This window comes from Gopherus evgoodei, chromosome 13 (assembly GCF_007399415.2).
Source record: "Gopherus evgoodei ecotype Sinaloan lineage chromosome 13, rGopEvg1_v1.p, whole genome shotgun sequence".
NCBI lineage: Eukaryota > Metazoa > Chordata > Testudines > Testudinidae > Gopherus > Gopherus evgoodei.
The window spans coordinates 25,190,075-25,210,137 of record NC_044334.1 but is presented as its reverse complement, the minus strand read 5'-3'; the positions used below and the strand labels follow the sequence as shown (position 1 = coordinate 25,210,137).

Here is a 20,063-nt window from a genome sequence, read left to right as displayed (position 1 = left end):
CTCTCTACAGCTAAATTGTTTTGTTGTGTTTTGATATGGCTTATCTGCTGTGAAATGTACTGGGTCAAATTTAAAGAGCTGGATTTTGACAGAAATAGAATACAGCATACAAATACTTAGGCCTGATTTACACCTAAAACTTAGGTCAACCTAGCTCACCAGTCAGGGCTGTGAAAAATTCACACCCCTGAGAGACTCAGTTAAGCCAACGTAGACACAACTAGGCCAACGGAAGACCTCAATACTGTGTTTTGGGTGGGGCAGATTTATTGCAGCATCAGAAACATCCCTTCCATCACTGTGCCAATGTCTACACTGCAGTATTGCACCTATGCCACTATAGTGCTAGTAGTGTAGCCTCCATACCCTTAGTTCTTGCTTTATTAACACTGAAAGATGTAGATGTCCCAGGTTTCTACAATATCAGGCAAATCCTGCCCCCCACAGGTGTGGAGGTTCCAAGATGCACCAGAATTAGCCTGGTTCCACTGTGAAGAGGGCAGATTTTCAAAAACGTAAGTTCACAGGAGATCTCTGTTCCACACATGGTCTCTCTTTAAGGAAGAGTAGGGGACAGGACAAGTGATTCCAACAGCCATTGCCACCTTTCTCCCCTCTCAAAGCTGCACAGGCAATAGGATCAAATAGCAAAGACTGAAGTAGTGGTCAGAGAGTGGCTCCACTGACATTCTTAGCCCTAAACTCAGGATGCTTGCCTGTGCACAGTTCCCTAGTGCTCAACTCAGTTCTCAAGATAGGTTTTAGCCCCAAAAGAGATGTTTTAGGATACAGATTTTTGCAAATTTTTCTAAATGGTTCTTTAACATCCTCATTGTTGCTTTATGTATGAATGAAATACTTGAATGGAAAAGAGTTTCTCTTACCTTTCCAGCAGGTTGTGGATTGCTTTGAAGAGCAAAGTTCTACACTCGTAGGAAAGCCCATTTTCCCACAGTCCTTCCTCCACCACTGTAAAAATATGTAAAATGTCAGAATGTTAACCATGTTGGGGGAGGTTTAGACTATTAAAACAAACATATAATTACTCCAGCAATCAGAATTTTTAAAGGAGTAGTTCATTTCTTGAAACTATTTGCATTACCATATACATTAACAAACATAGCTTAGGTTCAATCTTTATAGCTTTGTAGATACAGACAGAAAATGAGAAGTTAGGAAAAATGTATTAACCAAACAAATATTTATAAACAATATATAACTAATATTACAGCATGAATCAGAAATGTAGTAGAGTACAGTTTTTTAATTCTTTATTTCTCCTTGGCATCACTGTTTCATACCTCCTTCAAACATGTCTAGACAGAGTGTGTGTCCCTGGAACAAATGGCTATGGAGTGTGCATCTTAGCATTTACAATTAATGTCAGTAAACTCAGGTTAATTATCAATCAATTTACTTAAATTATCAAAAATATTTGTCTAATCAAGTCTTAGTCTACAATTCGCCCCTGCTTTACTTGCTTCAATACTTTGTGTTATAGCACTGACACTACTAGTTACACAATCAAATGATAAAACATAACTAGACTGTCACACTGCAGTTAGAAAATGAAGACATTGATGCCATCACCCATACATAAGGCACAGCAGGAAACCGGTCTCTCTGTTCTGTTTTAGGTCCTAGCAAGGTAATCAAACAATGCTGAAGGTTTTGTGTCTCCCCTACAAGTCTTTGGCAGCTTAAAAGATTTTCAGTTCACCTTTAATGGACTTGATACATTCTCATGTGGATTTGTTTTCTCACATTCCTCTCTTCAGAAACGAAATACTACCAGACATCTTGTTTTTAATTCAAAAAATTAAACTGAAATTACAGACATTAAATAATGCATCTGTACATTATAGAAATTTCCCCATTAGCTAGATATGTTTTGTAGCATTAAGATGCAGAAGCTTTGCAGCTGAAGGCTTATTTGTATATCTGTACCCAAATGGTTTACCCTTGTAATAAAAAATACAAAGGATTTTAATATATAACTGCCAGTTGTGAAAATTAGATTTAACACCCTTTGAAAGTGACTAAAAGGTCACCAATGACTAATAACTGCCTGCTAGAGAATAAGAACTGGCTAATTTGCTTTTAAATTCTATCCATTGTTCTAAGCCCTATTTAGCAGGAATATACTCTGCAGACCTGTTTTGATGTACAGGCAAATTTAAAACCTACATCTAATTAATAAATTAACACTTTTATATTTCTGAAGAATGTACTTTTTAGGTCCTTGTAGTTGTGAACATTGTGGTTTAGGACACTAAGGTTGTCAGTGACACTGTCAGAGCAGATAGAGAAGCTTTAAAGTCCTTTGTTATGGAATCCCCAATCTTCCTGTCTGGACAGTATTTTTGGAAGAAATCCTCCTCAATAGGAATTGCATGCCCTTTGCCAGGATGCTACTATTGCATTAACCTAAGGGCATGGCTACATTTGGAATTTCAAAGCGCTGCCCCGGCAGCGCTGCGGGAGCGCTGCCGTGGCAGTGCTTTGAAGTGTGAGTGTAGTCGGAGCGGCAGCGCTGGGAGAGAGCTCTCCCAGCGCTGCATGTAAACCACATCCTTTACGGGTGCAGCGTGCAGCACTGGGAGCTGCGCTCCCAGCGCTGCCGCCCTGATTACACTGACGCTTTACAGCGCTGTATCTTGCAGTGCTCAGGGGTGTGTTTTTTCACACCCCTGAGCGCGAAAGTTGCAGCGCTGTAAAGTGTGAGTGTAGCCATGGCCTAAGAGAGAATCTCTCAACTGTAGCACTCTGAATCCAGGGCTGCCAACTGAGACCCTCCTCAACAGGAGTTTCTCAGTTTTCTATTGAGACTCATGTGAAGTAAAAATGTAGAGAGGAATGGCTCTTTTGGTTTTGAAAGGGAGATACCTACACTTCCTTTTGATTTGCTCTTTTACCCTCTGGCTGGATTTTGATAGTAAATACAACATACCTCCCCCTAAAATTTCAAAACACATCTCAGGGGAAAAAATACCTCTCCAGCTTCTCCAGGTCAGGGTTAAAAAATTCCAAAGTCCAGGGCCCCCATTCTTTGGGAACAGAAGCTCAAAAGAAATGAGAATCTGTTTTTTTTTTCTCCCTCCTCCTGCCTCCTTTTCTTTTAGCCCGTTTTGGCTATTTTTCTTTTCTTTTGCCTTTTAGACAGAGGTTTCTCATTTTAGTTGGAGCTCTCCTTTTTGGGGTCTTTGGAGAGGAAGCATTTTATAGAGTCATCTACTCCTTATCCTCTGTAAGAACAAGCATCCTCTCATGAAGAAGAGGAGTTAGAAAATATGACAAATGCCTTTCCAAATGGCAATTATCTACTTTCAGTGGAGTTCTTCAATATGTGGGTGGATGGACAGATATTCCATTCTTGGGACACATGCACCTCATATGCTCCAGATCATAATATTTTGGCCAGCTGTATCTGTTGGGACTGCACATGTTCCCTGAATGTCCTCATACTCCCAAAGCAAGGGTATATAAGGCAGATTGATTCAACCACCACTCAGATCCTTCTCAACTGCAGAATCCCAAAGTTATAGGACTCTGGAGAAAAAAGGAAGGAGGATGCGCCATGGAATCATATATATGGACAAAACATCTTGACGAACTCTCCTTTCTTCTTTGAATGCTTGTCCAAATACATATTTCACTCTTGGTGTCTCAAGTAAATCACAAGATCCAATCTGAGGAGATTGGTACTCAGAGCATAAGTAAACTTAGAAGTCTGAACACTCATATATACCTTGTGTGTGACCCCAGAAGTAACTGGGATCAGAATTTGGCCCAATGTTTCAATTTGCAGAAAATTCTTAAAGGGAAGCGATATTTATCAAATTTGGTCCCTCAAAAGTGACTTTAAATAAATAAATAGCATAAAATAAAAACACATCAAACTACTGGAACTTACCCTAGTCAATTTTTACAAAGTACATATATCTACTTAGAGAAAAAGATTAAATTGTTCCTGTAAGAGAGTTCATATTTTATGTTGATCTTTAATTTTCATATCAATTTTAAGTATTACGATGGCGCTAGAAAAGAGTCTCAAATCATTAGAACATATTATATAATCTTGCAAAATGTGGCAACTGAAGCTAATGCTATTTTTCTAATATGAATAATGATACTGTAACAAATTAAGGAGGTAACAAAGGATGATGTCAGTTCACATGATAGAGACAGATAAAATAGTACAACCCAAAACGATACAATTTAATCAAACATTTACAACATTATACCATAGAATTATATTACTATATGTTGATGTATCCAAGTTTGTTACTGTTTTGTTAAATGCCCCATGTGACTCAAACACATTTGAAATTATATTCTACTATTATTTAACATAACTGTCATACACAGGGGAAGGCCAGTGAGTAGGGCACTAGCATAGAAGTTGGAACACTCAGGTTCAATCCCTGCTCCAACAAAGATTTACTTTAAGACCCTGTGCAAGTCATTTAGCCTCTTTGTTCCTTAGCTCCCCACCTCACATGGATGTTGTGCGGATAAATATAAAAAAGATTGTAAAGAACTTAAAGATCTACTGATGAAAAAGTGCTGTATAAGAGCTATGTATTATCACTATATTTCACTTCAGTCTTTCCATAAAGGCAAAATCATAAACATATTAGAACCCACATTTAAATAAAAGCAGCAATTCAACATTTTAGGTGTTAATCCTGACAGAACGTAGCGAGAAAGTAATATCCAAGCAAAACTTAATATAGTGCTATTAGGCTTCTCTGTGATTTCAAGATAAATGCCAGGTCATATTAGAACATTTTTTCATATGAATTCCTTAATATGGACACAGAACCAATCTTGGGCTAATTACCAAAACAAGAATTTTGGACCATATTTTCTGATGGGAAAACTCTTATAACTGGTTTTGATATTTTCAGTTGTAGCTCCTTATTCAAGTCAATGGGTGTTTTGTCATTTACTTCAGGAGAAGCAATATCAAAACCAAATGTTTTCAGCTAACCAATGTATTTCGTAAAAAAATTCTTATTTTCCTCATAGTCACATTAATATTATACAAAAACATCGAAATAAAACCACTTTTGTTTTGCGTTTTTCCTATATCCATGACATCCTTCACCCTTACAACTATTCCCTGATAAGATTGCTTTTTCTGTTTCCCAACTACATTTAATTATCTTTGTTCTAATATCTGTTTACACTACTCAAAATTTTCATCCACGATGGATGTAACAATAAGAGGAAAGCGGACATATGCACACAATTATGATTATAAAAATGGAAAGTTCAAATCCTACAGCAGACTTCTACTTCTGACACCTTACTCTATAACCATCATAATGTTTTAATCTACATAAATGGGATGACATCCTGAAGTTATAACAGCATGCCAGCATTGTGCAGCTCCTTGGTAAAATGCAGTTCGTGAAGCCTGGCCAAGCTTCAACTTCAAAGTATTCTTTGCTATAACAATTTCTGGTATATTACAGAACTAAATTCATTCAGAATTTAAATTCTTGGTGCCTTCTGTAAGACAATTTATAAGCCTGGAAATTTGAAAATAATAATACTATTTCTGTCTACACAATTATTTATAATAAGGTTAGCACTCAAATCTCCATCTGCCTTTCAACACTGCTTGGAACTGTGTGGACCTATGCCATGTGATCCTCAATGCAGAATCCGGGCATTAATTGGCAATTTACCCACAAATCAAATATTTATATTAAAAAACCTATCGTTCTATTTTCAACAGCTTGGAAAATGTATCAAAAATGTACTGCTTTTTATTCTCTTTGTAAGATCAGATGTTAAAGTTAAGATAGTTTAAATAATGATTTAAAGGGTCATATTTAAGTGATATGAATTTAAATGGTAAGATTATTATTTAATATCCTAGTATGTTTTATTCTTTAACCTGAAATATTAACTTCGTTCAAGTTTATATATCTCAGTAATTCTCTGAAGAAGCAATCCTTGTTTAAAATAAAATTATCTAAAAGCTTCAGGGAAAAAATCAACATGGTAAAATATCAAAGCAGCAAATACTTCAATAATTCTGTTTCTCAGCACAGATCTTAGAAAGACAAAGTATCTGTTCTTTCTCAACAACCAAACTGACATACTTTACTAAAAAGAAAGGAGTGAGTAGGCAATGGAGAAAGGAAGTTTTGTCTGTGTGTGGATGGTAAGGGTAATGATAACTTTAAGTAATTCAGCCACCCATTTTTTAATAATTCAAGTCATACTGCCTTATGCAGTTTAAAAGTGGAATTACTTTCAAAGAACACATTTCCTCAGAGCTATGTTACATATTTCCTTTTAATGTATCATATTGCAGCAACAACTCAAATGAACGTCTAGACATCAAAAACAGTCTTTACTCCCACCTACTGCTTTTTCACCTCAGGCATCAAAACTAATGAAACCTATTATCCAGAACACTGAGTTCAGTAACCACATCGGCCACTGCAAATATGAAAAAACTCTCTGGGACAGGACTAGTTATTCAACCATGAAAATTACTGAAAATCAATTTCTTGCTGCACACTGTAGAAATACTGATAGATTAAAGCAGGGCACATGGGACAAGAAGATTATTTCCAGAAAAGATTACTATGTCAAACTGCTAAAGAGTGGGTTATTTTGCAACTAGGATTCATATGTGCTATAGCGTACGTTCCTTTTTACCCTTTGATATCCAGCCTTCTCTTTTACCACATATGATGAGGAACGTTATTTTAAAATGTAGCCATGATTAAAACAAATACAAATCAAATGATTTCACAGAACAAAAATCAGAAATTCAATTACTACAGTAGAACCTCAGTTACAAACACCACAAGAATGGACGTAGTTCGTTACTCTGAAATGTTTGTAAAACTGAACAAAACATAATGGTTGTTCTTTCAAAAGTTTATAACTATTGACTTAATACAGCTTTGAAAATTAACTATGCAGAAGAAAAAATGCTGCTTTCCCTGTATTTATTTATTTTAGTAGTTTATGCTTAACACGTACTCTATTTGCCCTTTGGGGGGGGCGGGTTTGAGGGGAGCGGGTCTCTGCTTCTGCCTGACTGAGTACTTCTAGTTCCAAATGAGGGGTGTGGTTGACTGGTCAGTTCGTAACTCTGAAGTTCTATTGTAAAAGTAAGCATTTAATTTTTCATTTTATTTTTTATGAAATGTGCCAGTTTATGAAACAATATTTCAAAGATAAATGGATCATTTTGAATTATCAACTTTTCCTAAAGATTGACTTGAGAAAAGAGATAAAGCAATGTAATGCTACATTAATTCTGAAATACTGTAGTATATCCATAAAAAAATCAAATTAAATGCAATGGTACTGATTGATCACTATTACGCTGCCATCGATCACCTTGTAAAATTTGTGTTTTAAGTCATTAGTGGCTAAATGGACTTATTACGTATATCAGATTCAACTCACTTACAGCTCTAATTTCCTTGCACTGCTTGTGGTTATAAGGAAATTTTGTTTTGCTTACCTTCACAGTACTGAGACCATATTTTAACTCTCCTTCCTCCCCAGTCAGCTCATGAGTCAAGTAGGAGCCATGACAGAAAAAATATTTACCAAAATGCTCTATTCGTTTTGACCTATTTGCAAATAGAGGTGATGTGAGGCACTGAGAATATACAGTGCACACATAGACTACGTCTACACTACAGCATAAAATCGAAATTACTAAAACCGGTTTTATAAAACTGATATTATAAAATCGATTTTATGCGTCCACACTAGGGCACATTAATTCGGTGGTGTGCGTCCATGGTCCTAGGCTACCATCAATTTCCGGAGCAGTGCACTCTGGGTAGCTACATTAAAGGAATGAGACCAATAACTTCGATTTCCATCCACACTAACCCTAAATCAATATAGTAATATCGATTTTAGGGTTATTCCTCTCGTTGGGGAGGAGTACAGAAATTGATTTTAAGAGCCCTTAAAATCGATTTAAAGTGCCTTGTAGTGTGGACGGGTACAGAGTTAAATTGATTTAACGCTGTTTAAATCGATTTAACTGTGTAGTGTGGACCAGGCCATAGTAGCATTCCACAATTTTAACAGCGTAATGTCTTCCTAAGGTATCTTTAACAGCATGAGTCCTGCACCAGTTCCAGGGAAATCAGAATTTTAATTAAGTCTTCTGCACAGTATTGCTGTTCACACAATTCCTGAGTTAGCATTTCAATAAAGAACAATTTTCTACATAAAGCCTGTAAACTTTCAAGTAAAGGAGACTATAAAACCAAAGGGGTCACACCATTGGATAAATCAAATAAGGCAGTCAAAAGGCAACAGCTGCTGAATATTGCTACCTTAATTGTTGTGAATAGACAAAGAAATTAGCAAAATAGCTGTTGACTTGAGAAACAGACCACCCTTAAGTATGTGCACTTAACTGGCATTTGTATGATTAACATTGCATAAAATATTATTGTTATAGTGTCTTCACGATCTCTATACACCAAAAGTAACACTGACAAAATTCTACATGGTATACCCACAGGCACACGCACACACACACCATTTTCATTAAGCAAAATAACCAATTTTACAGTGCTATATTAAATTTCAAAAACACATTGTCATGGCTATGGTTAACTAAACAATGCATTAAAAGAGTCTAGAAATGTTTCAGTTGAACAAACTGACTCAATTTTTAAACTCGTTGGATTTTTTACTTTGAAAAATTCCAAAGATTCAAGGATAACTTATGTACATCTCCAAAAACAAAATAAATGTCTATAAAATCAGTGTAAACAAAAACTTTGTGGAAAAGCAAAACTTGAAGTTTACTTTCCATATAATGTTAGGTAATCCAGAACAATGAGTGACTTATTGGCATATGTAAATACTTAACCTATTTTAGTTGGTGGAATGTAATGCATGTGGCCAAACACCTTTATAGCTACAATTTTTTCCATGTGGAAAAGTAAGATAAAAAACTAGGTTCACTCTCTCTTCTTTTCAGTATGGAGAAGAAGAAATATGAGGGTCCTACTAGCAACCACTTAGAAGTTATTTTATGACCATCTGGAATATCTCATGTAGTGTGAAACATAGTATCAGATTCTAAAAACATTTTGTTTTTATATTGTGGCGACTGAGATTTTGAAGAAATTTCCTAATTTAGTATCTACCTCGATATTTTATTTACAATAACTTTCATTTTAAAAAGGTATTTTATGCTTATTGACACTGGCAGTACCTGTAGAGAATAGCCAGAGTCAGCCCGCCCTAAAGTAGACTAGACTACACCATTAAAAAGCAAGGGAGATGGGGGGAAATTTAAAAACCTACAGAATGTAGAGGAACTGGGATCCCCCTCTTCTCTGAAAAGAGTACTTTATTATTGCACTGTTTTCCTAAATTTTTAGCTTCTCTCTCGCTCACTTCTGGAGGGTTTAGCCCTCCTCAAGTAGCTGATACAAGCAGACTACAACCTATAAACTAGAATATTGAAAGCAGCAGCCAAGAAAGTAAAAGAAAACAAGAATTTGGAAGGGAAAAAACATTCTATTCTTTAAAAGTTTGATTCCATTCCCCCTAACCTTCCATGTTTTTCTCTGATATTTTGAGGAAGTTGGCTTCAGGCTCTAAGTAGCCTCTGTTAAGGCCTCTGAGTAGACCAAATGGCTGCAGCAAAGTCCCCAATTCCTGCCTTCTTTATTTTCTTCATACCTCAGAGAGATCAATTACTCAATCACATCCCCATCACTACAGCTTTGACATGTACATGCACAGTAAATGAAAAAAAGAGTGAGAATGCTGAATTTCCCATTTTTCCCATAAAAACTGAGAGACTTATAAGCTTTCGATGGTAAATTTCTGATGTGAAAACCATGTCCTTCCAACAGCAAATTTAGACACCATCAGAAGCAAGCAAGGAAGAATTACTCTTTGAAAAAAAGTGTATATCCACATTCACCCACATTAGGAAAGCAAAAGAAACTGTAATCATTTACTTCACTTGTAGTTTGCAGTGTTTTTATAGCTGTGATGGTCCCAAGATGCAAGAGACATAAGATAGGTGAAGTAATATTTTTTTATTGGACCAACTTCTGTTGGTGGAAGGTACAAGAGCTCTTAAACTACACAGAGCTCTTTTCAGGTCTGGGGACGGAAGCACTTTTGTACCTTCCACCAACAGAAGTTGGTCCAATAAAAGATATTATTTCACTTACTTTGACTCTCCTACTAAGTATGTAAGAAAGACACGGTGAGTAAGGTCATAGCTTTTACTGGATCAGCTTCTGTTGGTGAGAGAGAGAGAGACGCGTTCGAGCCACACGGAGTTGTCTTCTCTCTCTCACCAACAAAAGTTGGTCCTCACCCACCTTGTCTCTCTAATGTCCTGTGACTGACATGGCTAAAACTACGCTATATACAAAGTATGTAAGACTTCTTTGTTATCAATTTTAATACCAACAGGTTGTTTTGGCAACCTATGTTGGTATATTCTCTTTCTTCTCTTCACTTTTCAGACACAAGTTTGTTTTAAAACAAACAAAAAAATACAATTTTAAACTGAAATTCTGACAAGCCAAGCCCCTGAAAAGCCTTTTACTCTCAACTCAAACAGCTGTCTGTCACTACTATTGCAGCAATGGTGAGTAATCCCTGCAGCTGTACTGGTTGAAATGCAGCTGTCTCATTAGCATTCCCTCCCCACCCCCCACTCATCCAGCATTTCTATGCTTGCTACAATAATCTTAAAGAGCATTTTACAGGAGGCTTAGCCCTGGCTAAGGGCACTCTGCGGCGTGACCGAGAGAACATGGAAACACGATTCATTAGACATGCCTGGAGTGATAACAATAGAGCTGCTTCTTGCTGCCTTTCATTTTTTACATTGCACTGAGACTAAGGCATTCTCGTTACACAACAAGCACATTTGTAGACAGGAAAAAACTGTAATCACCTTTGATGGAGAGAGAACATTTTTACTCTATAAGATACTTATGGGCCACCATTTTTTTAACTGACATGTTAAAATTGTAAATGTTGTATTTACATAAAATCCACCAATCTATTTTTATGCTTATTTAATCCAACATTTTTGTCATATAATTGTTATTGGCTTTCATCTCACTAAATATTGAGGGTTATTTATTGTTTTGTTTTGTGACCATAAAGAACCTGGCTTCTTTTATTTCTCCTCCTGTCACTTGCCTTGTCACTACCATTCTGCAATCTACAGTTCCCACTCTGTAGTGTTCATTTGCCCTTTTCTCTTCTTTATCCATTTTTACTACAAAATAATGTGCTTTCAGATTCATAAAATTATAGTTTTGAGCAGAAAACCTCCTTTCTATTTTAAATTATTTTAAATTTTATACCCTGAGAAAATGTGATTTTGATTAAAAACAGAAAAGTAGAAAAATAATTGTTTTATACCAGACTTCCATTTCAACAAATTCCCTTTACCCATGGCAACTGGTAAAGTTTAGGTTTATATCAACTCTAGAGGGTTTAAATTTGAAACTAAACCATAAATCTGACTACACAGACAACGTTTTAGATCAGTTTTCTTTTGGTTACTCTTTTGAAATGTTGCAATCTCAGACACGAATTGGTAAAATAACTGTTTTGGGTATTTTCAACTGATATGTAAATGAAATAAATGTCCAAAAAGTTACTGTTTTCACTAGAAGAACATGTTATTACTATGGAAGGACCACAATGTTCACATAATTAGCATAAAAAAGCAATCAGTTGCAACATTTTGTTGGCTTTTTCTATATCACGCTGTAGGAATTTACTGTAGCAGTTTACATAAAGAATGAGTTACAAATGTAGTGTGGCAATCTGCTCACTGTAAGATTTACTAAAACATTAGAAACAACTCCAGATATAAGCTCAACATAAAAGTAGAAACATTAACTATAACTAAAACTTGACTCAAACCTTGCTGTTAAAAACTGTTTTGTTTTGATTGACAAAGTTAAGCAATAAACTTTATAAAATTAAGTTTTAATATCATGCTTTGAAAACATTTTATTAGGATCAATTATAATGTTACATCATTGAAGTGTTCTCAAGGTCAAACTCATAGCTTGCACTTGAAGTATATTGTGTTCCAAAAACAATAATATATTTTGCATTTGCAGTTTTGCTGCTATATTACTGAAAAATTTCAAATGTACCTTTATTTTTTTGTTTACAAACAGCTGAAATAACAGAAAATAAAAACTGATTATTTTACAAAAGATTGTTTTTAAACCTGTGACAATTTGGCTACAATGCTATGCCCTCTATCTTTGCATATGCATCCTCTCTGAGGCTACAGCAGACATACACAACCACTATTACAGAAGACTGAAGGCTTTTGCTTTAAAGACATCATTTTTTATTTTTGTTTATTTTATTATTTTCAGTTCTTTATTATGCTATACCTCCCTGAAAAGCAGGAAAAGATTATTTTCTGCTTTTGCTTTTGGCACATCTTGATTTTAGTTTGCCTGTATTTGAATGCTGTTGAAAGTGAAATAATTGCTGTTGTTTAACAACATATACTATGCTTTTACCAATAAAAAGACATCTCTGACAGTATTTTTGTTTAATTGCTGCTGCAGAACCAACAGAGGGAGCTACAAATAATTATTTTTGTAACACTGTGGAAAAAAGTGATTTTTGTTGTTTTTTTTAAAAATGTCATGTAGGGCTGTAGATTTTTAAAATAAAAGTAAAATCTAAAGATATTCCATATTCAATTATAAATGCATTAAAGGTAGGCCAAACTGTAAACATGAAAACCTATACTGTATCATTTTAAATAAAAGTGAACCCAATGTAAGAAATATTTTTATCAATAAGCAGTAATGACTTATGGAAGGGTAGACTATTTAGAAAGTGTCCAACATTCAATTTGTAGAATGATTGCACAAAAAGAGGGCTAGAAAATGCAAGCTAGAGTAGAAAACTTTGGAAGCAAATTGAATCATGAAAATAGAGAAATATTTATCCAATGATGTCTGACTTCGGGATCTTATTTCACAAATTTGCATTCTTAATCTCCTACCTTTACTGAGCACCTATTGAGTCTCCAATCTCATGCTGAACCATGATCCCATACAGACCAGAATCTGTGTTGCACTGATAGAGCTCTTACTGTTTATTATGCAATCGTGTACTCCTGGGGGTATTCTGCACCAAAAAATTAAAAATTCTGCACCAAAAAAATTAAAAATTCTAGACAGTATTTTAAAATTCTGCAAAATTCTGCAAATTTTATTTGTCAAAATAACTCTACATAATCACATCAGTTTCAATTATTTTGGTAATTTATTTCAAAATGCCTGTTAGCAAGTATGTCTGTAATAATTCAGACACACACAAAAATTCTCCCCGGAGTAGAGAGTTAAAGAAACCCCTATGACACCCCAGTTCCTGTTTCTCTGCCTCCTTTCCCCCTTGGACCCCAGCCATGCCCCCCCCCACCAATACATCTGAACCCCCTCTCCCCTAGAGTCCAGCCACAGGGCCTCCATGGGCCAGACACCAACACACACACCCCAGAACCCAGCTGAGGGGACTCCCTTGCCCAAATACCTGCACTCCCTTCTACCACCCCAGAGCCCAGCCGTGGCCCCCCCAGCCCAGACACCCGCCTCCCTCCCCCCCCAGAGCCCATGGATCCAGAGAGAGAAATAGCCTGATGCTCAGTCCCAGTCATGCACCAAGTTTCCTGCGTGCCACACTCTCCTTCCCTCAGGGCATACTGGGAACTGCAGCTGCCAGGAACCCTCTAGCTCCCTTCCCACTCCCCACAGCAGTGTCTTCTATGTGCAAGATGGACTCTGCCAGGTTCAGTGGCCCCAAGTAGCAGGTAGCAGCACTGCAGCTCATTTCTGTAGGGGAAAGGGCATTCTGCACGCACAACACTAATGTCTGCAAAATTCTACATTTCGCATTGCTGCAGAATTCCTCCAGGAGAAAATAATTATGGTTCTTCATAAAGATACACACTTTTACAACTGCTATTCTGAGGGCTTCTTTTGACTTAGTCCTAACAAGATGACCAAATATAGGCACACACACAGACACTTTCTGATTTCCATCCCCCTCCCCACTAGCTGTCAGGATCACCACTGTCTAGCTGAACGTCCTTGGTATTTCTGGCCAGCCAAGGAGGAGAGACTGATGTTGGAAATGATGCCCCTGAATTGCGAAGTACACAGATCACTGTTAAGAGAGAGAGTATGTACCCTTGGAGTCTGAATCCCTCAAAGTTCTGCTAGAAATGGCCCACAATATTTGGTATGAGACAATTTGGTATTTACTGGGAATGGATCCCTAGCAGGTGTCAGGCTTGCTGTGCTCCTATGAAGGCTGACTTGTTGCAAGTTAAATCAAAGCCATGTAGACAGGACTACATAGTACTACAAAAGAAACTGACCATCAGTGCATGATTAGAACTCTTTTAAGTAGAGTTGGTTGATTTTTTTCTTTTTAAGCTTATTTTTTGCCCAGACAAAAATGGCTTTTTGATTAAACAAGTTTTTGTGTGAAATCTGTTTCGCCGATTTTTTTTCAGTTAACAATCAAATACATTTCTCTTTTGTTACTGAAAACCAAAAAAATATTCAGTTTTTCTTTGAAAGCCAAATAAGTGGCAAATAAAATACATTTTTGGACCAGCTCTACACTATTCTCTCTAGTTCAAGTGTCTTAACTGGCAATGATATTGATGCTCCATCTGCTGGAGACAGAAACAAACTCAGTTCTGTGAGTCAGTAAATCCCTATCCATAGGGGGACAAGATCAAAATACTTATTTTGCCTCCATCTTCTGTCTGAGAGGAACTATAACCAAATTACTGGATTGATATAAGAGGCTAAAGAGAAAAAGAAAATAAGTTATTACCAAGTACTGTGGACCCATTCTTGCAATACATGAATCCTCATAAATGTATACTGTTGGGTGTAGGTCATTGAAAAAAACTGCAATCTCATCCAGCTGAGCGTCAAGATTCCACAGAATACTGGTTCATCAAATGTGAGGTTCTTGTCACCATAATCATTAAGACTGATAAGTACTAGTTATATATCAATTATTTCCCTTTTTAAGGACAATCCTATTCATTTTACACTCACACACACACGAATTTACCTGCATGAGAAATATAAGACTGAGAAAGATTCTTTTGGTCACAACTATACATTGAGAGAAACCACCAGGAAAGGAACAGAATGGCAATTAATGAAATATTGCTTGATACAACTTATCACTCAAATTTTGGTACTTAGAACCCATTTTAAAGTGAGAATTTCACATGACCAAGTGCAGGAAAAAGATTTCTGTAAAACTGTTCCTTTGAATGGGCATTTCCTCTATTAACCACTGGTGATATTTCAGATATCTGTGTTTCAGTAAGAGCTGTCTCCCCCTCACTGCTGATTCTGCAATGTAAATGAAATATTGCTTTATTCACTTCACAGTGTGTTGCCATGGACATTAATGTGATGTCATAAATTGCTACATCTTCACTATGGGAACAAGGTGAAAGGACATATAAACTAAAAAGAATACTTTTTAAAAACCTGAGTATCTTTAAAAATAAGCAAATACTGCAAGAAATGGTCTGGATAATACAAAGGTATATGGATTTGCATTTTAAATCTAATATTGTTGAAAATTCCATCCAGTAAGCACTACTTCAAAGATTAAAAATTATCCAGTAAATTCAAATGTTACAAATCTAGGTAAGTATAATTATCTCCATAGTAAAGATGGGAAAAATTAAGCACAAGGAGAGGAAGTGATTTGCCAAAAAGTCACCCAGCAAACCACCGGTAGAGGCAGGAACTGACACCAGGTCTCCTGAATCGCAATCTAGTATTCTATCCTCTAGACTAGGTTATACGGCTTTTATGTTTTCCTCTGTGTTGCCCCTTACATGTGCAATACCCTCTCTAAAAGAAATCCGTGAAACCACTATGCTTAACCACTTGCAAAATCCCTCCATAAGAAAAACTTCTTATAATTGTGATGCCAACAGAATATTGTCAGATGATAATGGGTAGGCAGGTCCCAAGCTAAGATTTCCTCCACTCAGTTCCTTATATGTCTCCTTTAACAGACCAAAAAGTACTCTATACCTACAATTTTTGTGTACTACTTAGTCTATAAAAAAAAATTTGTGCACTGCCAGCCTGCTCTTTTTCCTCCCCTCACTCCTGTTAACTTGTCCTATAGTAAAATGACATTGCATAACAATATAAACTATCCATCTCCAACTAAACAGATCAAAATCCAGCAGTTACCCCACAAACGAAAATGAGAGGTTTTTTTAATTGAATGAATCTTAGAGAAGGTACAGTATAGCAGGGAACAATGAAATTATCAAGTTAAATTCATCACAAGGCAAAAAGGACCAGGGAAGGAAGCCAAGACAAATTTCATTCCCACTATTAACTGACGCTGAGCTCCCATTTGCAGTCTTTTCCCTCTGAGGTAGTGTACTTTGATGGATCATGGTATCTGCTAACTCCCAGTGATGTACTGGGACTGATAATCTGGCACCAACAGAAGTTCCACAACAGACAAAGGAACCCAGAAATAGTAGTATTCAATAATACTACTACTGACTGTAGTTCTTTGACAGTCAATACCTACATATCACAACTTCCATTCTCCTTTGTGAAGAAATATCTGTCAAACATCAATGCTGGAGCAGCAACAGCATAGTGCAAACTGCTTTAAAGAGTTCAGGACCCAAGGAAAAGACAGCTAAGATAAAAACAAAGAGGTACAACAGCAATGAAGAATAAGGGCTTCTCTACAACAGTACAGTTATTCCAGAATAGCTATTCCTTTTCAACTCCCTGTGTGGATCCTTTTAGGGCAGGTCTACACTTAAAACACTCCTATGCCAATGGGAGAGTTTCTCTCTCCGACGTAGTTAATCTATCTCCCAAGAGGTGGTAGCTATGTTGACAGGGGAAGCTCTCCTGTGAATACAGGACAGCACTGTCTTCACCAGGGTTAGGTCGGCATAACTACATCGCTCGGGAGAATGGATTTTTCATACCACTGAGTGACATAGTTGTACTGTTACAGGTCTGTAGCAGCGTCCCCACTAGTATTTCCATGCATCTGTGGAATTAATTTCGTTATGTACACCAATATGGAGGTGATGTGTGACACATCACCTCCATATTGGTGCACAAAACAAAATGCATGTCTCATGGGTACGGCCAAGTGGTTAGGAGTGTGGGAGGTGGTTCAGGGGTGGGGCAGAGGGTTGGGGAGTGGGGTGTATGTGCGGGCTCCTGCTGGGCGTGCGGGGTCTGGGGTGGGGCTGAGGATGAAGGGCTTAGGGCTGGGAAGAGGGTTGGGATGCGGGGGGGTAGGGGGGCAGGGAGTGCAGGCAGGGGTTTGGGGTGTGGGCTCTGGGGTGGGGTCAGGGATGAGGGGTTTGAGATGCAGACTGTCCCAGGGCTACAGCGGGGAGAGAGGATTGTCCCCAGCTCTCTCTCCCCACAGCAGCACCTGGGCTGTGGGGGAGAGGTTCCTCTCCCTGCTGCGGAAGCTCCAGGCTGGGACCACGAGATAGGAACCTCTTCCCCCCAGCTGCGGCAGGTCCAGGACGGGGCTGGGTTGGGGCCGGGGGAGGGGCACCTCTTCCCCCAGCCAAGGCAGGTTCGGGGCATCTCTCCCTGCCGCAGCCCTGACTGCCTGCGCAGTGCTTAATAGGCTGCAGTGCGGCCGCACAACTTAGAGGAAACATAGGTCTGTAGCACAGACCTGGCCTTACTCTGAAATAAGAGCATCCACACACGGAGTTAATCAGGAACAGCTATTCTGCTTTAAATTCACACCCCGTTTAAATCTGAACTAACTTCCCAGTGTAGACAAGATTTAAAACAGACCACAAAGCCAGTTAACACTGAGGCTTGGTCTACACTACAAACTTATGTCAGAATAACTGTGTCGCTCAGGAGTGTGGAAAATTCACATCCCTTAGCAACAGAGTTATACTAGCCTAACTCCCAGTGCAGAAGATTTCTCCTCTTGGGGAGGTTGGGTACCTATGGTGACGGTCTCCCATCGGTTTAGGTAGCATCTTCATAAGTGCTAGAGTGACGCAGCTGTACTGGTGCAACTGTATTGCTGCAGCGCTGTAAGTTTAGACAAGCCCTGAAGCACAGAGAGTAAAGTGAACTGTAAAGTATCACTGAAATGAAAGAAACTAAACAATCAATATATTCTAGATAGATAATATAACTGAGAATGTTATAAAAATTTCCAGAGAGATACAGTCAACAGAGGTTCACTGAACATAACAACGGCCATATTGGATCAGACCAATGGTCCATCTAGCCCTGTATTCTGTCTTTCAACAGTGGCCAATGCCAAGAGCTTTAGAGGGAATGAACAGAACAGAAAATCTTCAAGTGATCCATCTCCTCTTACCCATTCCCAGCTTCTGGCAAACAGAGGCTGGGACACTTCAGAGCATGGTTTGCCACCCCTGCCCATGCAGGCTAATAGTAATTGATGGACCTATCCTCTATGAACTTATTTAGTTCTTTTAAAAACCCTGTTATAGTCTTGGCCTTCACAGCATTCTCTGACAAAGAGTTCCACAGGTTGACTGTGCTTTGTTTGAAGAAATACTTCCTTTTATTTGTTTTAAACCTGCTGCCTATTAATTTCATTTGGTGACCCCTAGTTCGTGTGTTATGAGAAGGAGTAAATAACACTCTTATCTACTTTCACCACACCAGTCATGATTTTACAGAACTCTATCTTATCCCCCACTTAGTCATCTCTTGTCCAAGTGGAAAAGTCTCAGTGTTATTAATCTCTCCTCATACAGAAGCTCTTCCATACCCCAATCATATTTTTGCGGCCCTTTTCTGAACCTTTTCCAATTCCAATATATATTTTTTGAGATGGGGCAACCAGATCTGCACACTGCATTCGAGATGTTTGTGTACCATGGATTTATATAAAGGAAATATGATATTTTCTACCTTATTATCTATTCCTTTCCTAATGATTCCCAATGTTCTGTTAGCTTTCTTGACTGCTACTGCACATCGAGTGGAGAGAACGATCCACAATGACTCCAAGACCGCTTTCTTGATCAGTAACAGCTAATTCAGATCCCATCATTTTATATGTATAGTTGGGATTATGGCTACACACCATTTTGTAATTATTGCCCACATTAGTGACAGATCTAAACAGAAACGAAAAAGCCTTTCATTATTCACTGGTAGAACGAAACACAATAATCAGATCTTGGATTATTCCGCCTTTTGATGTACTCTTATTGATGGAATGTGCTTGTGCACACCACAGAAAAAGATATAAATTCTGCTGACTCTATACCACATGTACCTGTTAAATTTATGTCACAAACAAGACAATCTCAAGACACAGTGGACTAACAGCTCACCAGAGTGAACAGACAATCAGGCATGCCATTTCATTAACAACAATAATTGTGTGTTTAATTCCCAACATGTTTCATAAAGAATTGACCCTACTGCAGCAATAAGGTCTAGAAAGATAGAAATCAATCACTACTTCTTTAATTAAACAAAATCCTTAAACAAGCTATTCACTGCACAAAGTAAAAATATCCAATGGATACATTTTATTTTGATCCTTACTGAAGAACTAACAGAAGAAAGAATTTTGCTTTTTCCACAAAATGGAGTACTTTGCACTTGTCCGAATTGAATTTCATCCAATTTACTTCAGACCATTTCTCAAGTTCGTCTTATCCTCCCAGCTTGGTATCACCTGCAAATGTTGTACGTGCACTCACTATGTCATTATCCAAATCATTGATGAAGATACTGAACAGAACTGGACCCAGAACTGATCCCTGCGGGACCCCACTCGTTATGCCCTTCCAGCATGACCGTGAACCACTGATAACTACTCTCTGGGAACAATTTTCCAAGCAGTTATGCACCCACCTTACAGTAGCTCCATTTAGGTTGCATTTCCCTAGTTTGTTCATGAGAAGATCATGCGAAACAGTATCAAAAGCTTTACTAAAGTCAAGATATACCACATCTACT

At 37.7% G+C, this 20,063-nt stretch overlaps 1 protein-coding gene across 4 annotated transcripts in view; it reads right to left on the bottom strand.

The window, feature by feature from the left end:
• Positions 1-20,063, bottom strand: part of MED13L (mediator complex subunit 13L) — a 405,971-nt gene that overhangs the window by 213,853 nt on the left and 172,055 nt on the right. For all 4 annotated transcript variants that reach the window (XM_030582917.1, XM_030582918.1, XM_030582920.1 and 1 more), the window contains one exon: positions 885-969. In XM_030582917.1, coding sequence (XP_030438777.1) covers positions 885-969 — 85 coding nt within the window. The remainder of the gene's footprint in view (positions 1-884; positions 970-20,063) is intronic.